General features: G+C 33.2%; 3 protein-coding genes across 3 annotated transcripts; all 3 read right to left on the bottom strand.

The window, feature by feature from the left end:
- Positions 1 to 4,682: 4,682 nt before the first annotated feature.
- Positions 4,683 to 5,550, bottom strand: LOC145014524 (Plant invertase/pectin methylesterase inhibitor superfamily protein). The gene has a single exon (XM_078972909.1). It carries the CDS (start codon positions 5,475 to 5,477, stop codon positions 4,911 to 4,913), a length of 567 nt encoding a protein of 188 aa, XP_078829035.1. The 5' UTR covers positions 5,478 to 5,550; the 3' UTR covers positions 4,683 to 4,910.
- A 366-nt stretch (positions 5,551 to 5,916) lies between these two features.
- Positions 5,917 to 7,489, bottom strand: LOC145014525 (complex 1 family protein / LVR family protein). Its single transcript, XM_078972910.1, has 2 exons — positions 7,145 to 7,489; positions 5,917 to 6,138 (listed from the first exon to the last, which is right to left on the bottom strand). Exons 1-2 carry the CDS (start codon positions 7,395 to 7,397, stop codon positions 6,062 to 6,064), a joined length of 330 nt encoding a protein of 109 aa, XP_078829036.1. The 5' UTR covers positions 7,398 to 7,489; the 3' UTR covers positions 5,917 to 6,061.
- Positions 7,490 to 10,341: 2,852 nt separating this feature from the next.
- LOC145014523 (LYR motif protein) lies at positions 10,342 to 12,238 on the bottom strand. Its single transcript, XM_078972908.1, has 2 exons — positions 11,369 to 12,238; positions 10,342 to 10,724 (listed from the first exon to the last, which is right to left on the bottom strand). The coding sequence occupies exons 1-2, from the start codon at positions 12,108 to 12,110 to the stop codon at positions 10,624 to 10,626; spliced, it is 843 nt and encodes a 280-aa protein (XP_078829034.1). The 5' UTR covers positions 12,111 to 12,238; the 3' UTR covers positions 10,342 to 10,623.
- Between the last annotated feature and the right edge of the window lie 5,355 nt (positions 12,239 to 17,593).

Consider the following 17,593-nt stretch of genomic DNA (forward strand, 5'->3'; position numbering starts at 1 on the left):
AAAAAAGGAAATTTTCGTATTTTTGGGGATAATTAATTCCTTTATTTTTAAAAATCTAAATATTTTAAATTAATTTAAAATTAAAAATCCGATTTTTATTCTGTCAGAATGATAGAATTTTAACCATAAAGTAGTAAACATATTTTTCTATTTTATTCTGTCAGAATGACAGAATGTCAACCATAAACTACTAAATATATTCTGAAAGAATACACAAAATCGATTCTTGAACTAATAATATACCAAATAATTACATTGTACGATTGTGATTCATTGAATTATAACAAACATTCTGAAAGAATAACAAGTATAATTCTTAAAAAATAACAACATTCTAGATGTCTTGTGTATGTTTGACCTTTAAGTCAATTCAAAATATGCTAGCATTCTATGAGATTGATATTTTGTGACATTGACATTCTGTCAGAATTGGATTGCATGAGAATGATTTTATACAAGGAGTCTTTCCCATCAGGTCTTCAAGCCATTCTTCCAAGCCATTTCGATCACAAATTCATTACCAAATACTTTGTAGTGATACACTTCTAACAACTGCACATTAAACATATAATTAATTAACTGCAAATTCTATCAGAATAAAGCAATAATATTCTTCTATAATAAACTATTCTTTCAGAATGGAAATATTATAAAATGGTAAACAAAGTCAAAGCTATGATCAGCCCATATGTCTGTTTGCTTCAACATCATAAACATAAGGAAAAGTCAGTTTACTTCAACATCAAATCTATGATCAGGATAGATATTTGCTTCAACATCATAAACATAGATTGAATCATCTATACTTCAAGCTACAAGTTCTTTGCCATCAAAGAATGGTGTCTCTAAATTTCTGAAAAAAATAAAAAATTACAAAAACCCAGCTCAAAAAACTTAATCAAATATCAATAAAGTTCATATAAACTTACCAGCATCTCCTCATTAACCGGTGTTCCATTACTAACCATGAATACAATCTGAGACTGTCATATTTCTCTTTGGCATTTCATCAAACACTTTAAGGACACTCCCTAAATCACCAAATTTTCTATGAATCATGAATGAAAAAAATACCAATTCAGAACCAGCAACATCAAATAAGTTACACAGGAGGGTATACCTCCTGTGTTCGGTTTCCATACGATTGAACAAAAAAAAAAGAAGCATAAATGGTTATGTGGCTTCGGTTTTGATTGAACTGATAATATTTGAGAAATATATTTACATACCTATGACTGGTGAGTATAAATCATTGTATTCTAGTATCGGTCCATGGATTTGGAACGAGAGAGATAAAGATAACGCCTGTAAAATAAGATCGAATAAAGCCCGAATCTTGTTGAAGGTCCTTGCAGGCGGTGGTGCAAATAGGTACATGGAAGAAGCAGGGTGCGAGACAAGAGGATACATCAATTGTAGAAGAAGAAGCATAATCGGCGATGGTGAGCCGATGATGAATGTGTTCATCCCCAAACATAACTAGGTCAAATATATTAACTTTATTTCCTTAATTGAATGAATTCAATTAAATCATTTCCTTAATTATAAGTACCAAAAGTCTAAAATACCCTTTAATGATTTAATTAATTCTTTATTATTTCTTGAATTGTCATTGGTGCATTTAGGCACACAATAGTTGCTAAAAACATTTGAACCTAACTCTCTCTCTCTCTCTCTCTCTCTCTATATATATATATATATATATATATATATATATATATATATATATATATATATATATATATATTATGTGTGAAACCCGTGTATTATACGGGTTGATTTAAAAAAAAAACATTAAATTAAAATATAAACAAAAAATATTTTTTAATATATAATTTTAAAATAAGAAATAAAAAGCATATTTATTGCAATTTTATATCACATATATGATATTTAATACTTTACATATATAAATATAACTTTAATTTTAAAAATTACAACAAATCAAAAACTGACAAATGGATAATATTTATTTCAAAAATACTATAAAATGATAAGTGTCAAAACTCATGAAAAATTGACATGTGTAAAAAAAACCTTCATTTATTAAGAAGGATATATATATATATATATATATATATATATATATATATATATATATATATATATATATATATCAAATAACAATTTCATACTATATTAAAATATGAGAAATTAAATATCCTTCTATATTTTATTCCTACTTATCTTCCTACCCTATCAAATGTTGACATGTGTTATATATTTAATGATATATTTAATGAAATTGATAATATTTTAGTCCACTTGTCACCATTTACCAAAGGGCTTCCAGCCCAGCGGTCGAGGGTTCAAGTCACGTCGTGGACATAGGTGGAATTAGGTGTTAGTTTAGGTGTAGATTATATATTTGTATTTGCCGGTTAAAAAAAAACATTTAATGTGGGTAGGAGGATAGTAGGAATAAAATATAGAAGGATATTTAATTTCTCTTAAAATATTTATCTTAAATACTATCATTATATAGAACATACTATAAAAAAGACATTTATAATGTTGAAACTCAAATTTTAATTAGTTGCAATATTGTAAAACTCAGTCAACTCTAGCTAAATACTCGACAAGTTACTCAGATCTGGCCTCCAATCGAGACAAGTTTGGCCAACTCGGCTAAAAGACTCAGACATTAATCAAACTCGATTTAAATCAGTCTAACTTATACTGATTCAACTCAATATACCGAACAACATAAGTGTTTTTACTAAAACCCATTTTAAACCAGAAAAAATATTACCCATAACAATTTTCGAAAAGCATAAACTTATATGGACACTGGACACTTGAGAACAAATACAATCTCATCAAAAAATATGCTTAGCATCCTACAAAGACCGGTAAAAGGAATTTATCATGACTTTGTGAATTTGAAAAGTATAAACTTATATATATATATATATATATATATATATATATATATATATATATATATATATATATATATATATATATATATATATATATATATAGAGAGAGAGAGAGAGAGAGAAAGAGAGAGAGAGATCATCTTGTTTTTTCTCACCATGGATGTGGGATGAAAAAAATTTAATCGAACTTCATTCTTGATTTTTTTTTCAATAATTCAATTGGTTTTAATATAACTATTAGGTAAATAAAAAAATAAATAAATGTTGTTCTAAAAAGTTATTATTCAATAATTCCATTTTTTTTAATAATCATGTCAAATCTCAAAATTATAAATCTAGTAAAGCTACGTAATTCAGTAAGTTCATTTATATGCTCTTTTTATGATTCAAAGATTCAAAAGTTTATTATAAAATGAATTCGTTTATAAAGTATTATCGAATATTTATTTATAAAGCATAAAGAGCGGTAACTTCATTATAATTTTTATATAAATAAAAGAAATAATAATATGTCTTGGGGAAGACGGTGATAACCTCTATGCTTAAAGATGGAAAACAGATTATTCTTTTAGGTTTTGCATAGCTTCCCTGGCACCCAACTTTTTTTGGGTTCCGAAAAAAACTTTTTAAGTTTGTTTTCGGTGTCTATAACAAATTATTTATTTATTGATGGGTGAATGAGGATGATTGAACATGTTAGAATTTCTTTGGGATAAACGAGTAGTTTAAACATTTCGTTTAAACATTTCTTGTAGTTCCTCATATGGAAAGTAGAAAGCCCATAATAGAAACCCATGAGGCAAGACAACCTAAAAGTATCATAAAAACCTAAAGAAAAGAGGTCTTAATTGTCACTCGACTAAAAAGTTGTAACTTGAAACTAGGCTTGAGCTTGATCGAAACCTTAAATGTAGTTGTAACTTGAAACTAGGCTTGAGCTCTATTGAAACCTTAAATGTAGTTGTAGCTTGAAACTAGGCTTGAGCTCTATCAAAACCTTAAATGTAGTTGTAACTTGAAACTAGGCTTGAGCTCGATCGAAACCTTAAATATAGTTGTAACTTAAAACTAGGTTTGAGCTCGATTGAAGCCTTAAATGTCATGCTCGAGCTTCAGCTCAATAAAATAATCTAGACTTTCAAGCTTAGCTTGACTCGACTCAAATAACTATTAAAAAATAAAATCACATTTAATTGCAATGAAATTCAAGTCACTCTATAACATGTAATATAAATAAAACAAAAAGTAAAAATGTAACTATAACCATGTTTGATTAAACTCACAAGTTTGCAAGACGGATATTCAAATATTCGAGCTCAACATGATAATATATACATGAATAACTCGAATTCAAGTTCTACTGAACTTGATTGGAGTCAATTTCGTTGGCTCGACTCACTTGTCATAGCTTTGATGCTTAAGATAAGAAAAATAGAAATAAGTAAATAACCCTACATGTTTTGAGTTATTTCATCGCCATCCCTTTCCTAAAAAGAGAACCAACAGATCTATAAGCAAAAAGGAAATTTGAACATTCACTTTCACTTTATTGACATTTCCCTACCTAACCCATTACTTTCTAGTTTCTATGGTCTAACACTAGCATGATTTTGCTCATTTCACAAAGCAACAGATCAAGACACTTTTGAACTTAAACCCATGACATGTGTTGGTTATTGTCGGGCCTTTTTTTTTTTTTTTTTTTTTTTTTTTTGAATTGTTTGTTGTCTTTGTGATTTATGCCTGTTATGAGTCATGGTGGTTGTATCATACAAAGATGTTATTACATATAAAAATATATACAGCAAAAGACACAAAATATTGATACCACGATATATAAAGGGAACAAAGCTGAAGGCATTTACACCATTGTTTCATTCATTTTACCATGACTTTGAAATCTTCTCCGTATATTTCAATCATGGTAATCGACAATTTATTTGCTTATGCTAAAGATGGTAAAGACAAGAGAAGGGTAAGTTTGGGTAAAGGGCATAATGGTGAAATAGGTGTTCTCTGTCGTAATTCCTATGGCCCAGTGGAAGCAAGTTTAGCAACAAGAGCAAGAGCATTACTAGTAAAATAAGTGACTCTTTTGACTCTACTTCCCAACAACTTAATTTGTTTCCCTTTTTGCCCTTCAAACCCATCTAAACAGGTTTCTTCATCAGTAAGTGCACTACTAACCCAAGTAGTGACATCCTCCATCTGTGTCTCAAATGTTACAGCACTTATTTGTCTAAGCACCCCTAATGATTTGTGAAGGTTATCCAATGTGTCTTGAAACACATCCACACAATCAAAAACCGCAACCCGATTTCTTCCCTTGAAGCGATTCTTCTTCTTTAGTCCTAATAAATACCGAGTCGTGTTCTTCGTTTCACCTATGGTGACCGAGACACCCGCCCGGGCCCACTTACTCGGGTCCCGTTTTGCAATGTTTGAATACGAAGCAAGAGAGTGGATACAAAGATCCTGATATGTTGTAACATTACAAGCATCTACAACATAACCACTATCTCCAGACGCCCATGAGTACCATGGGGCTATTAGCCATGATAGTAGTAGCAACATGGATGTTACTAAAATAGCCATTGAAGAGATTGAAAAAGCTTGGAACTATTTAAAGGTTTTAAAGGGTATTCCTATTCTTAGTTCAAAAGATGGAACAATGGAAACATAATATATATAAAAGAGAAAAAGGTTTTTTGGTGAGGTGGAAAGTAGTGTTAAGAAACTCCTTTTTTGTGTTTGTTAGCTATAAAAACAAGAAGAGGATGAGGGCAATAAAGAGTGGTAAGTTGAAAGAGATGGGGTTTAGGGAATCATGTGAAATGAGGTGGACATGTCATGAATTTTGAAAGAAGATGAAGTGTTAGGATTCTTCTATGATATTCCTTTCCCCTGTGATCAGTGAAGAACATAAAGTTAGCACTTAGCACACCATCAAAATCGATACAGTAGATCTTTTCACAAGAAAGCAGATATAAAGCATTAAATGAGGATCGAATCCAAAGAGTGCAGATTGGAAAAGTAGAGAGAAGGTAAGAAGTTTATACTTTATATGATGAGAAAATCTCATAATTATGATGAATTACATAATCAAGAATATATATGAGCTCTCAGTATAATTAGGGAAAATAGATCAACAATTAATCGCTAGCTTTTCTAGTTCTTCATCAGACAGAATTTTTAAGAATTTCTTCAGAAGGGACTTCGAGTGTTGCTCCTGCATGATCCTTGCTTGGCTTCACTTCTGCAGTTATAAATAAATAACGAAATTATTTATCAAGTCAAAGTGGATTAGTTGATACCCATAACTATAATAATCTCATACCAGGGGTTCCTCTAAGCTACTTAAATGCTAAAAAGAAGCTGAACTTGTAAATCTTGAATAATTTTTCAAGTCATATTTATAGGATGAAATTACTTTCAAGTAGCTAATATGCAACTTTTATAATCATCACACTTAATGCATGGTTTCATAACCATCGTCGTTGCAAAACTCATAAAAAGAACATTTCTTCAACAATAAAATTATATAATTTTCCCTTTCTTTTTCCAAAATTGATTTTGCAAATCACAGTTAATCCACATGATTACAAAAATAAACTGTAATAAATTAAGTAAAGGAACAACAATGGTTCCCAGGTACAGAAGGGCTGTCTCCAAAACAAAATTAAAAAGGGGAAGACACCAATCTACTTGCTCATTGCAGCAGAATCGGTATCACTAAAATCTTGAAACCCTAATTCAACTAAACCTGTATTACTGGTTTTGAATAGTGGCTTATGAACATGGACTAAGATGCTTAAAATTCTATAGCTTCCTTCTGTAATTGTTTTTACAGGAGTTGGTAGGGTAACACTTGAAGGATCCATTTCAAAGAAAATGAGATTCTATGCGGATATCACAGGTTAAACCTAGAAAACCAGAATTTTCGAATTGCAATTGGATCATGAACTCACTGCTTAATTAAATTATTCTTATCCATTTCACATAACTAATTATATGATGTACTATTATTTACGGCAAATATTATAATGTAGCAATCACGGAAATAATCAGGAAAACCTATCAGAAAGAGCTCTTAACATTGCAATCTAAGATCGTAATCATATCACGTCTACATCAATCATCGAGCTTCTAGTAAAGCGAACACATGAATAGCAACTAAAAGCATAAACTAGATAATGTGGAAAACGGTAATTCATTGTATATTCACACGGAAGAATGTGACGAAAAAAATAGTGTAATGATACCGTAGCCGCCTCGGGAATTGAGTTTGGCCTGAACAATCATGTTAGATATGAAATCAGAGGCTTCGCGTGCCTCGTCGAGGAGTTTCCGAATCTCCGGTTCGGCGGTCAAGTGACGGTTCTCCTCAAATTTCTTCCTCACCTCGGCCGCCGACCCCTCGAGCATCACGGTGTCTCCGGCGAATGATTTCCGAGTCGCTCTCAGCAGCCCTCTGTAAGCTGTCAAGGCTTCCGCTGTTAATCCCCTTGATGCCATTTTTGCTCTCTATTGAGTTGTTATTCTGCTGTAGATCACGACGCCGACCAGCGGACTCGAAGAATACATGAAGCGACGACGACGATTAGCTTTTGGCAATTATCTTACAAACCCTACCCTCGTATTCAATCATATTTACAATTCAGACCTTTTAGGTTCTCATAATTGAAACTGTCTCCTTAAAATAGGAAAATAATAAAGAGAAAACTAAGAAAAATCTAATATATTTTTATTAAATCTTTAAAAAAAAACATTATATTATTTTTTATACGTTAAAACATTTGTATTTTTTAAAATATAAGGTTTCAAGTTCGGTAATACTTAAATAGCCAAAAATACTAGGTAATTGATTCTCAAATGTTTGATGATAACAATCCAACATATTGAAAATTTTCAAAAAATATAATGCTTTTGATGAACTAAAAAAAATATTATAATGGTTTATTTAATGCTTAGATGAAAATAGATTGAGTTTATTTAAGATCCAAAAGACTTAAATAATTTTTTTTTTAAATATAAAGGTTTTAGTGGACTAAAAATTAATATAGTGATTTTTTTAAGAATTAGATGAAAATATATTGGGTTTTTATGAAGTTTTCCCAATAAATAAATAAAAACAGCGAGTTTTATATTTTTTTTTTACGAAAATCTCCAGAAAAGTCCTAAAATTTTAGTCCAATTTATGAAAAAATCCCAAACTAAATTTTATTTACAGAAAAGCACAGAATACCGGTTAAAACTTCGAAAAAACCCTTTTCGGTCGGTTTCGCTGATTTTGCTGGAATTATGTCATTTTTCGTTAGTTTACTCAAAATTTTGGGATTTTTCCAAAAATTACATAATAACCAAAATATTGAGACTTTTTTGAAAATTACCATGAAATTAATGGATATTATTATTAACAAATCATTTATAAATATAAAAAATATTTTTATTATAAAAAAGAAAATACATTTGTTGCTAATTTCTAGGAATAAATTGGTGGTCTAAGTACTCTATTGCTTCCTACGTTCTTTCTATGCATTGTTGTGGGTATGATGGTGAAATGAACTTAGTTAGCATTCCTCTAATGTTGGTGTTCCTCTTATGTTGTTTAACCTACCTAGAAACAAACGGTTATACCTTACATGTTAACAACCATCAGCTAATACACATCTATAAAATATGAAAAGTGAACCGTGAATGATAATTAATATGGAAACAACTGAAGGGTTGTTATCTATTTAAATAGTCATTCAAAGTTTACTTTTCACTCTCGATAGATGTGTGTAATTTTATAGTTGTTATCATATAATGTTTGGAGGTTAGGTGGTAGTTAGGTTAAAAAATATAATGAAAGATCTATATATTTGTGTAATGATATTTTCTAATAACATGTGATTATATAGCATCATGTCTAATAGAAAGTAAACACTTATTGATTGTGTATTAATAAATATTATCAACTCTTGTATTGGTCACACCTAGCAGAGTATTTCTCACTATGGCACCCACAACGATACATAGGAAGAACATCGAGACTTTGAAGTGGTCAACAAACAATCGAGAAGTACATAGTCAACCATTATATTCATAGAAATTAGCAACAAATGTATTTCCTTTGTTAAAAAAAAAAAAAAATGTTTATAAATGACTTGTTAATAATAATATTCATTAATTCAATAGTAATTTTCAAAAAAGTCTCAATATTTTGGTTATCGAGTAATTTTCAGAAAAGTCATAATATTTTGAGCAAACTAACGAAAAGAGATAGAATACCGGTTAAATCTACGAAACCGACCAGAAAGGGTTTTTCAAAGTTTTAACCGGTATTCTGTGTTTTTTTGTAAACAAAAATTAGTTCAGGTCTTTTTCATAAATTAAACTAAAATTTTAGGACTTTTTTGGATATTTCCTTTTTTTTTTTTTTACTTTTTTTACTTTTTTTTTTTTACTTTTTTTACTTGCATAGTTGATGCACAATATTTACAAATTACATGCTTATCTTTTTATCACTGACATCATATATCATTATTCTGGTTCACTATAAATTTAATGTGATAATAAGTTTTAAAAAAAAAAATTAAAACAAAAAAATTGCCAACATTCAACCAATGTTGTCATGATCGATTATGCAAGACATTTTCCACTTTGCAATATAATTTACAACATAGTGATCATGAGACTAACAAAACAAAATAGTTATGTTTAAAATATAAAAAGTCCGTCTACATCTATCTGCTCGCAGATTATAAAAAATTAAAATGACCGCTCGCAGAAAATAAAAAATTAAAATGACAAGATAGAAAACAACAGTAAATTAGACTTTAAAGTTTTTAGGAACCAAAATTTGCAGTGGCACCATGGCCTAAAGCAAAAACTATACGGTATTACATACTTCATAGTTTAAAGTGGATTAAGTAAAAACACACACACACACACAGCAATCAAGTGTAGGACTTACAATTGCAGAAAAACAAAAAGAAAAAGAAAAAACAAAAAAACAGCCGATTTCAAGATTAATGAACAAAGGTGCGAGGCCATATGGAGCTTCGTATGATCTGCAATGTTTGATTCCAAACTGAAGGGACAAATTTTTAAAGCTCGATTTCAAGGCACATGAACAAACATTTTAGGCTCTACGTTGGACTTTTGAACTGATATAAGGTCGATTTCCTAAGGTTCAAAAAGATGTTTAAAGTTTACACTTTTAGCCGCTTAAATACAAAATTAAAGAGAGGAGGTAAGAGGTGCGAGTATATTTATAATCTTATGATTCTACATGAGACACTATAATATACTTGTTTTAATTCACTTTATAGATATCTTTATTTACACGTGAATTAACCAATCATTTATTTGTAGTGACACGGTATAAGTAACATCCACATTCCACAGAATGAAAATCTAAAATTCTATAAATGAACGGGGCTCAAGTATTTTTACTCTCATAAAAACAACAAAATCATGAAATTAATTAGCTGAATATACAAGTAAATAGAAACAGAATCATAAAAAGTCCCTCCTTTACAAAATCACCAAGCTTAAGTTTTTATTCTCAATCTTCTTCTATTGTGTCATCAATAAGGTTACATTACATACACAAAAATGGACTAAAGTGGAAGATATCAGGAAATCCTTCCCCATCATAATAAGAGTTAAATTAGGCATCAATAATAATAGTCAGTCACCTGTTCCTGTTTTGTGGCGATTTATACTAATCCTCTTAATATAAAAGCTCGTGTCTTCAAGCAGCATCAACCATTCTAAGCTCATGTTTCTTGCGTCGACACCTGTGATGAGCTTTTTGCAATGTATTCTCACCAATTATCTCCATACTTTGTGCATCTGATGCAAAAAATATAAGACATTACAAGACCATCAGGAACTAGTGTCAAAAATATTTCTGCATTTGCAGCATAAAAAAAAAAAAAAAAAAAAAAAAGAGCAAATGTATGATTGATGATAGTGTCGAGTATCTTTATGATGTTAAAAAATATCAGCTTATGACACTTTCATTATATTTAAACAAATGAGTCACCAATAAAAAGGTATGCTGGCCTAATATGTTAAACATTATGGACTAAGCATGTGGTTTGTGACATTGAATAGGCCCCTGTTGATTTTCAAATGATATACAAGGAAAAAGATACCATATGCTACTGCTAATACGCTAAATCCGTTCACGAATGGTGAATGGTCATTCATGTGGATAAAGTTCATATCTTGAGAGTTAAATCTGCAGATGAAATAGAGATGGCCCTTTAAATTGTTGGTACTGGATAACCACGGCTGGCTGATGAGATGAGTCTATTCTTTTGTTTCTCATCATAATGACATGTTTTTGGTCTCAATAGGTTCACGCTGAATATTGAAACAAAGGTCAAGGACTCAGGATTGTATATAAGTAAACAAAGGACCTTAACATCACATGCATCCTGAACACGGATTGTGCTAACAACAACTGTAAAGATAGGAAATGAACAATGTACCTCCAAATCTATTGCCCCAGAACAACAACCTTGGATCATCCTCTTCTTCGTCCAACTCATCACCATATCCGAACTCAGCATCCCCTCTATAACCAGGTTCACTCCCGTACCCTGATTCATTACCCTGATTATCCAAATTCCCATGATGATGATGTAACCCCATATAACTGTTTGATATCTCTCTATCTCCACCACCACTACTCTCTCTGCGCAAATTCCTAGCAGTTGCCTCACTTGCATCCGAAGTCCAATTCACATCCCCTCCGCCTCCACCATTCACAAACAACTCCCCACTGGAATCCGTCCCGGCATTATTCGCCATCATAAAATCTGAACAGGTACCATACGCATTCGAAGCACCAACTGAACAACACCTCCGCCGTGTCCCACTCCTATCACTACTCCTACCAGAAACAGACCTTGATCCACGTCTTCGCCTCTTCTTAGCCATCCAATGGATCCTCTCGCGCTTCGATTTCACAGACGATCGGGAACCATCGTCATCAAATAATGACAACTTAGACATATCGAGGTTTTCAATAGCGAACGAGGTTGCCCGATCGGAGAGGCAAGGCCGCTTGTGAGGTTTAGCAGAAGATGTCGGGTTATTATTGTTGATGTTATCGGATTTTTCTAGGGTTTTGTTGAGTGTGGTGGGGAGATGAAAAGGTCTCCAGCTATGAAGCTGGAACGTGCAGGTATCTATGGCATGACGCGAACTTCCTATAGTTCTTGGTGACATTGACGTAGACGACAATGGTTGTAGATCAAAATTAGGGTTTGGGAATCGGGGAATTCAACGGTGAAATGGTGAGAGGAACACAAGTAGGATTTCTCTCACCTTCCGGATAAAATGAGCAAGCCCCTCAACCAGACGCACACATAATGTGAGTCGATAAACAAGCCCCTCAACTTTGAAACACTGTGTTGAAATGCTCCAAAAGTTTACAACAATGAGCTAAAAAGGCTTTTATTTGCAAGAATAAAAGGGTTGTTTACTTTTTAGGTAACCTTAATGAATGTCTTTAAATGAAAACATCATGTTTACGAATGGTTGTTATTTACCTTGAATGAATATGTTTTTAAACAAAAAACATGTTGTTTGATCAGGTCTATGAATGATTGTGATATCACATGAAATTTGAAATTCTAAACTATTTTATAATGAATGAAATGATCATATTTGTTAAAATATCTTAACAAAATTGTGTATAAGAATTACAAATATTCATATAAATTTTACATTAAACATAAATCCTTTAAAATCCATGGAAATTTCTACTAAATTTTTGCAAGAAACATAGAAATATTAGTATCGACTGAGATAATCTTATCATCACAACAAAAATATCTTTCATAGTATATTAGCTAGAGAAGATATTGTACATATTCTATACCGAAAATGTAACACTCCAAATCAAGTAATTACTGTTAGTACCCTTGAAATAAAAAAAATGCATAATGGTCCATTAGTACGCGTACGCGGAGCGTACACGACAGAAGAGCAAAACCCTTGGAAAAAAAAAAAAAAAAAAAAAAAAAAAAAAAAACAACATAAGGATGAATGATCGCGGAGGGTGGTCGCGTACGCGACAGGAGATAAAACTCTAATTCTCGGACTTAAGACTTATTTAAAACATCCTTAAGCCTCTTGGACCAAATCCTAACCAACCTGTAGAGTCTCATTTCGTCCATTTACCTCTATTTCCCTATGAGAGTGTGATTTTTGAGCATAGAAGTGTGTCGGTGGCCATTTCGGAGCTTATTCAAGAAGAAGTTAGTAAGCAAGCTTGGGGTGGCATTGGGCTTCAAGATCATGCAGCTAGTTCACCTTGAGGAGCTTCTGGATGTATAAAGTCTTAATATTGCCATCTTATTCATTAGATTTAGTAGGGTTTGCTTTATTGTCCCATTTATGTTCATGGATCATCTCTTGGGAGTTTGAGCAACTCCAAAGCTTAGGAAGAGTAGATCTGAGGTCCCTTAGTTCATTCATACCATAAAAATTGTAACGTCCGTAGATCATGGTTAGTCAAATAGAGACGATAAACATCAAAAATAACTTTTTGATGGAAGATTATTTATAAGGATCAATCTTAACTAAGTTGTAGTATATGTCACAAGGTTTTCGTGCATATAAAGAACGTCGAAATCCGAGTTATATCGAAGAAGTTATGACATGTCGAAGTTTCGCGACAGAACCGACACGACACAGCGCGACGTAAATAGTGAATTTACGTTAGAGTGATATTTGGCCTTATAAATCTAAATGAAAGTCTTAGAATACGTTAAACCGACAGCGTGCATAAAAAGAACGCCCAAATTTGACTTCGTATGAGGAATTTATGATTTTTCTAAGTTTCAACTTAGCGGTATGCAGCCCGAATACTCGATTTGAGATCGAGAGTTTTTAGCCGAAACAATCTAAATGAGAATCGAAGATCTCGTCAATGGTAGTGCAACGATAAAAAGATAGACGAAAACGGAGTTCAGATGAAGGAGTTATGAATTTTGAACGGAGTTTTCGTGTCCTGGCCTACTAAAAATAATATATTAAAATGAAAGTCAAAATTAGCCGATGAAGTCTAAATGAAAGTTGTAGATCTTGTTTTTACCTACACGTGGATACAAAGAACGTCGAAAACGAAGCTCGTATGCGAATGATATGAATTTCTGAAGTTCGGGGCACGAATTTCCACCCATGTCAGAGCTCACGAGGTGAGCAGATGATGGACGTCTTCCAGGGCAAGTGGCCATGACGAACGCAATGACGTATCGAGCTCACGAGGTGAATATTAGAAACTCACGAGGTGAGCAAGCTCACGATGTGAGAATTAAAAACTCACGAGGTGAGTTTAGCATTTTTTCACTATAAATAGAATTCAAGGGTCAGCCGATTTAGGTTGCTCATCTCTTACTCTCCCACTCTCGATACTCTCTCTAAGCCCTATTTTAACCCCCCGTAGCCCCGGTATCATTCCCGAGACCCGAAGCTAGTCCCGAAGCCCGAAGATCCCGAGAAGAAAGATTCCCGAGCCGAAGCTCTGCCCGCGTGAAGCCCGGTTTTGGAGGAAACATCCCGGTTTCATCGCAAAAGATTATTTTAAGAGACGAGGCGTTGCCTAATCATCTTCTGATCAAGTGAGTGTGTGGTTAATTTCTTCTAACTCATAAATATGAAGTATTTGTTATAAAATACGTTTTATGTGTTTATATATTATTGTTTATTTTAGATGAATGTGGAATTGATGTTTTATATAGTTTTTAAATGAGTTAAACTATATATATTTTATATCTACAAATATGTTGGGTAGAACATGGGTAGATAAGATAGTTGGTGTGTGATAAAAGGATGAGTTGGATAATGAAATCAAGAGGTTAGTTTTAGATCCATGAGTATGGATCAGATCAAGAGGCTAGTTTTAGATCCGTGAGTATGGATTAGACCAAGAGGTTAGTTTTAGATCCGGAAGTATGGATCAGATAAAGAGATAAAACTTGTTATTAGTCCGAGAGTACGGATTAAGACTAAGTTAATTGTACCTAGTCCGGGAGTATGGATTGGGCACATTTATTGATCCGGGGGTATGGATCAGATCAGGATTAAGGTATAGTTAATTGTCCCTATTCTGAGAGTATGGATTGTGTACAATTATTGATCCGGGAGTATGGATAAGATCAGGAGGTTAGTTAGAGATTCGTGAGTATGGATCAAGTAGTTTTAGATCCGTGAGTATGGATCAGGGGAAAAGGTTAGTTTTAGATCCGTGAGTATGGATCAGGTGAAAAGGTTAGTTTTAGATCTGTAAGTATGGATCAGGTGAAGAGGATAGTTTTAGATCCGTGAGTAGGGATCGGGTAAAGATGAAAATTTTAGATACGAGAGTTTAGATCGTGTCGTTGTCGATGGGGTGGGATAAGAGTTGCCTTTATATGGTGAAATTGTACAAGTTTGAATGTTCTATATTTATAAATATATGATATAACATTGTGGGATGAAAACCTTATATGCTCACCAAGATCCCAAGCCTGACCCACTCAGTTTCCTTTGTATCACAGGTATCGATACGAAGATATATTTCACGGAGAGATTAAAGGAGATGTAAAATCTTTAGTGTAAATAATGTAAGTTTTGTTTATGCTTATGTGTCTGTATCGGAACATGACATCCCGAGATTTTGTTATATAATGAAAATACATTTCTTTAAAGAAATGCCTTGATAAATCTTTAACATATTTTGGGAACAAATTCCACAACCGTTTTCTTTAAAAGATTACTCTGATTTTATAAACAAGCATAAACAAATCGGTCTTTTCTGGCCAAGAAATCGGGGATGTCAAAAAAATGCAGTCTTGATGAGTGTTTTGACCTCATGCATGAGTTAATACCCTTGGAAAGGTCTTAATGTGTTATAAGGGGTTGTTGGGAACATATGGAGCATGCAAGGGCATAAAGTTGCCAACCTTATGCCTTACAACGTCTTAATGAACTCATATCTGCTTGACGTTAATATCTCAGCATTAAGAGCTTAATGGTCATTTATGCATGTCTGACTTGTACGTCGCGCGTAGCAACATGTATGCAACGCGTACTGATTAAGGCAATAATACGTTGAGCATACTAGAGTGGTACGTTGGGCATACGCACCCCAGTTGGTTTTGGGCTTCGTGTAGACTTGTAAGCCCTTTGGGCCTTAATCAGTTTTGGGCCTGGTCATATTTTCGGGTTAATGGCCCGATTAATCTGTTTTGGGCCATGTTTGTTTTGGTTGGGCCTTATTGGGCTATGTGGCCCATTAATAGCTTTGGACATGGACTTTGAGCCCATTAGCAAAGGAAAGATTATTGGGCCATTATGAAAGGACTTGGGCTTAGGTAGTTGGTCTCTTTAATTAGATTGTATTTAATCCTAATTTTGGGTTAATGGCATTATTGTTCAGCACGGGTGGTTTCGAACCGTTAAGCGAGCAACTTTCTAGTTCAGCTGACTAAGGTGAGTCTCCTCACAATACCAATGGGTCAAATATACCAAGGACGGCCCATTATTTGTTAGGTGGTATGCTAGTTGATTATGTGGTATGTGGTATGCTAGTTGTATTTGTGATACTTGCATGAAAGACCTCGGGGTGGGGGGTTCCTGAGGCACTTAAGTGTAAGACCTTGGAGGGTTTCCATGTCATCCTAAGTAAAGACCTCGGGAACCCCCCCCCCCCACCCTACGAGGCACTTGGGTGTAAGACCTTTGAGGGTTTCCATGTCATCCTAATTAAAGACCTCGGGGGTTCCCAAGGCACTAGGGTGTAAGACTTTGGAGGGTTTCCATGACATCCTTAGTTGAGACCTCAGGGGGTTCCCGGGGCATTAGGCTAAGACTATACGGGGGTTCCTATGGCACCATGAGTAAGACACTGGAGGGTTTCCATGGCATCCTTATATGTTTGTATGCATGGCCTATGTAGCTTATATGGCCGATATGTTTTATGTGATTATGTAGATTGTGAGGGGTATGTTATGGGGAACTCACTAAGCGTTAGCTTATAGTTTGTTGGTTGTTTCAGGTACTTCAGAATCTAAGGGAAAGAGCCCGGCATGATGGCGTGAGATGCACTCTTTGGCGTTTTGTTAGGGGACACTCTGATTTTATGAATAATTTATCTAATGTTATGGATTTTAAAAACAATTATGATTGGAGTTTTATAATTTATGGAAATGAATTCGTTATTTAAAAATGAAAAATTTTATTGAAAATTTGGGTTGTTACAAGTTGGTATTAGATCCTTGGTTTGAAGGATACGGGCATACTCTCGGGTGTGTCAGAACTCAAAGAGAGTAAATGGTAAAATTATTTTTCAAAATCAAAGTTAAAAACTTCTTAAACCTGATTTCTTGTAAGGAAAAGAGAGAGTGTAATGTGTGTACTCGGCCAAGCTCAACTAAGTGTTTTCCCCAATATATTAGCCATGCTATATTGATATTTGGAATGTGATAATTGTATGGATCTGTCTATATTTGAAATGAATTCGTTATTTAAAAAATGAAAATTTTCATGTTCCTTGTTTGGTTGTGGTCCTAGGGTAGAGTCTTTTATTCGACAATCTATTTGATCATGTTCTGTGTATAATTTGCATGCATAAGGCAGCCTGTTATGATTGATTTGAGTTCTGGTTTGATGGGATTGAGCATATCTTATGATAGCCTAGGATTTTAGTTATGCGGTAGTCTGTG

Source organism: Lactuca saligna, chromosome 9 (genome assembly GCF_052625555.1).
Source record: "Lactuca saligna cultivar CGN05327 chromosome 9, ASM5262555v1, whole genome shotgun sequence".
NCBI classification, from domain to species: domain Eukaryota; kingdom Viridiplantae; phylum Streptophyta; class Magnoliopsida; order Asterales; family Asteraceae; genus Lactuca; species Lactuca saligna.

Bases quoted from the DNA above. Each gene is read 5' to 3' on its own strand.
- LOC145014524 (XM_078972909.1), bottom strand. From the start codon at position 5,477: ATGGCTATTTTAGTAACATCCATGTTGCTACTACTATCATGGCTAATA.
- LOC145014525 (XM_078972910.1), bottom strand. From the start codon at position 7,397: ATGGCATCAAGGGGATTAACAGCGGAAGCCTTGACAGCTTACAGAGGG. The intron at 6,139-7,144 runs GTATCATTACAC...TTATAACTGCAG, and splicing joins CAATTCCCGAGGCGGCTACG to AAGTGAAGCCAAGCAAGGAT.
- LOC145014523 (XM_078972908.1), bottom strand. From the start codon at position 12,110: ATGTCACCAAGAACTATAGGAAGTTCGCGTCATGCCATAGATACCTGC. The intron at 10,725-11,368 runs GTACATTGTTCA...TTTTTGCATCAG, and splicing joins CTGGGGCAATAGATTTGGAG to ATGCACAAAGTATGGAGATA.